The sequence below is a fragment of the Verticillium alfalfae genome, genomic scaffold, assembly GCF_000150825.1.
Source record: "Verticillium alfalfae VaMs.102 supercont1.2 genomic scaffold, whole genome shotgun sequence".
Taxonomy (NCBI): domain Eukaryota; kingdom Fungi; phylum Ascomycota; class Sordariomycetes; order Glomerellales; family Plectosphaerellaceae; genus Verticillium; species Verticillium alfalfae.
In genome coordinates, this window is record NW_003315037.1 from 146,585 (window position 1) to 148,317 (window position 1,733).

Consider the following 1,733-nt stretch of genomic DNA (forward strand, 5'->3'; position numbering starts at 1 on the left):
CGTGGTGGGCTGAAAGCTCGGAACGGCGTTTCTCCCGCAGCGGGCCCACGAGGGGACCGCGAGCTGGCAGTGAGCCATTTGGGATGTATCCTTGATTCGTTGAATATCTGAAGGAGCTTGAGATGAAGTTGATGCTTCGCAAAATTCTGACCGTATCTCGCAGGGGTATACGATGAAGGAGCGATTGGGTTCTTGGGTACGTTGGTGCCAGGACGGCAGAGACCAACGCTAATGCTCAGGATATCAACTGCGGAGGGCGGCTGCTTCTTCTGGTCAGCCATGCCCACGTGGGTTTTAACCAGCTTGATGAGAAATAAATGCCCGATTTGCAGGTAGAGTGATCAAAAAGGGGTCGTCCAGGCGATTTGAGTCGGGTGGTAAAGTATGCCTGCCAGGGGGGAGTCGAAGGTTGGAGAAAGAGACAAGAGGGGTGGGATTTGGGAAGGGCAAAAGAAAAAGAGCGTGAAGGATATAAACTGGGACAGGAATTCCAGTGAAGCAGAAACGACTTAGGCAGGAGCCCGAAGGAAGCATGGGACGAAAGAGGCCATGGTCATAGGCGAGGCCCCATTGCCTGATGATACTCGGTGAGTCTCGGTGTATCGGTGTATCGAGGTGAGTATGGGGTGAATAGGGGCGCGACTTGGGAAAAGGGTTGTCGTGTCATGGCAGTCCAACTTGACGCCCCGAGCGCTGCCACGACCATGCAGACCAGCACAACAACTCCCAGCCAAGTAACACAACGAGGAAGGGCAAAGATTGTGACGAAAAAAGGACAACAAACCTGGTTGACAGAAGGAGCTTGGTCAAGTTGTTCAGAAGGACTGGCAGTGGCACTGATCCGGTGCACAATGCTGCAAGGTCTCGTGCCTTGTGTTGTGTAGGTTGAAATTTTCGCAGCAGAAGAAAGGGATGAACTTATAAAAGGATTGGAGAGAGCAAGTGCGAGGTAGAGGTAGGTGTCTTCGTACCAAGCCAAAGCGAGCCCTGAGAATGTTGCCCGCGGCTGGTACAGCTTTGTCGTTGAAAGTATGCCCTGCTTGGAAGATCATGGAATGACAAGCCCTGAAAGAATACCAGAGAATTTCGGATTCTTACAAGCCTTGCCAGATTCAATCCAGTCCAGGGATCCTGGGATGGTTGTTCCCGCCGTCTGAGAGATCAGGCCGTCAAGGTCGTCTCTGCCAGTCTGTAGCCTGAGAGACGTCCGCGAGAGCTCAAACCACCAGACTAGGTGTTCTGTGGGGTGAGGCCTAGGGATAGATTGAGGCCTGGCCGTTTTCAGCTTTGATGAGCTTGCTGACAAAGTGATAAGAGGGAGATTTTGTGTCCCTATCGAAGTGTGGCCCCTGCCGAGGCTGCTGAGAAACCGAGAGTCTTGCTCGGGAGAGGACGTGTCTACCCAGAGAGGAAGAGATACTCACTCCCAGGATCTGTGCCACCAGGGTCAATACATAGCCCAAGATAGTATTTGTAAGGGAACTTGCAGGGTGCTGTACTGGTCTGGGAGAAAAGGGGTTGGGTGAAGAACAGAAAGGAGGAGGTAGAGGTGGAAGAGAAGGTGAAAGAGAAGGTAGGAGGGAGAAAGAAAAACACGAGAAGGAACAGGAAACCAGGAGCTGGGGGCGTTGGCATCATGAAGACAGAGAACAGGCAGTCTTCAAAATGCCAGAACTGCGGGCAAGACCACGTTGTGAGGGGTCCTCAACTGGGACCCGCGGTCTGCTTGGGTG

At 52.9% G+C, this 1,733-nt stretch overlaps 1 protein-coding gene across 1 annotated transcript in view; it reads right to left on the reverse strand.

Moving 5' to 3' along the window:
* The window catches only part of VDBG_01517 (predicted protein), a gene marked incomplete at both ends in the record, with an annotated part of 2,382 nt that extends 2,304 nt beyond the window's left edge, over positions 1 to 78 (reverse strand). The window contains one exon of the mRNA XM_003007283.1: positions 50 to 78. Coding sequence (XP_003007329.1) covers positions 50 to 78 — 29 coding nt within the window. The remainder of the gene's footprint in view (positions 1 to 49) is intronic.
* Between the last annotated feature and the right edge of the window lie 1,655 nt (positions 79 to 1,733).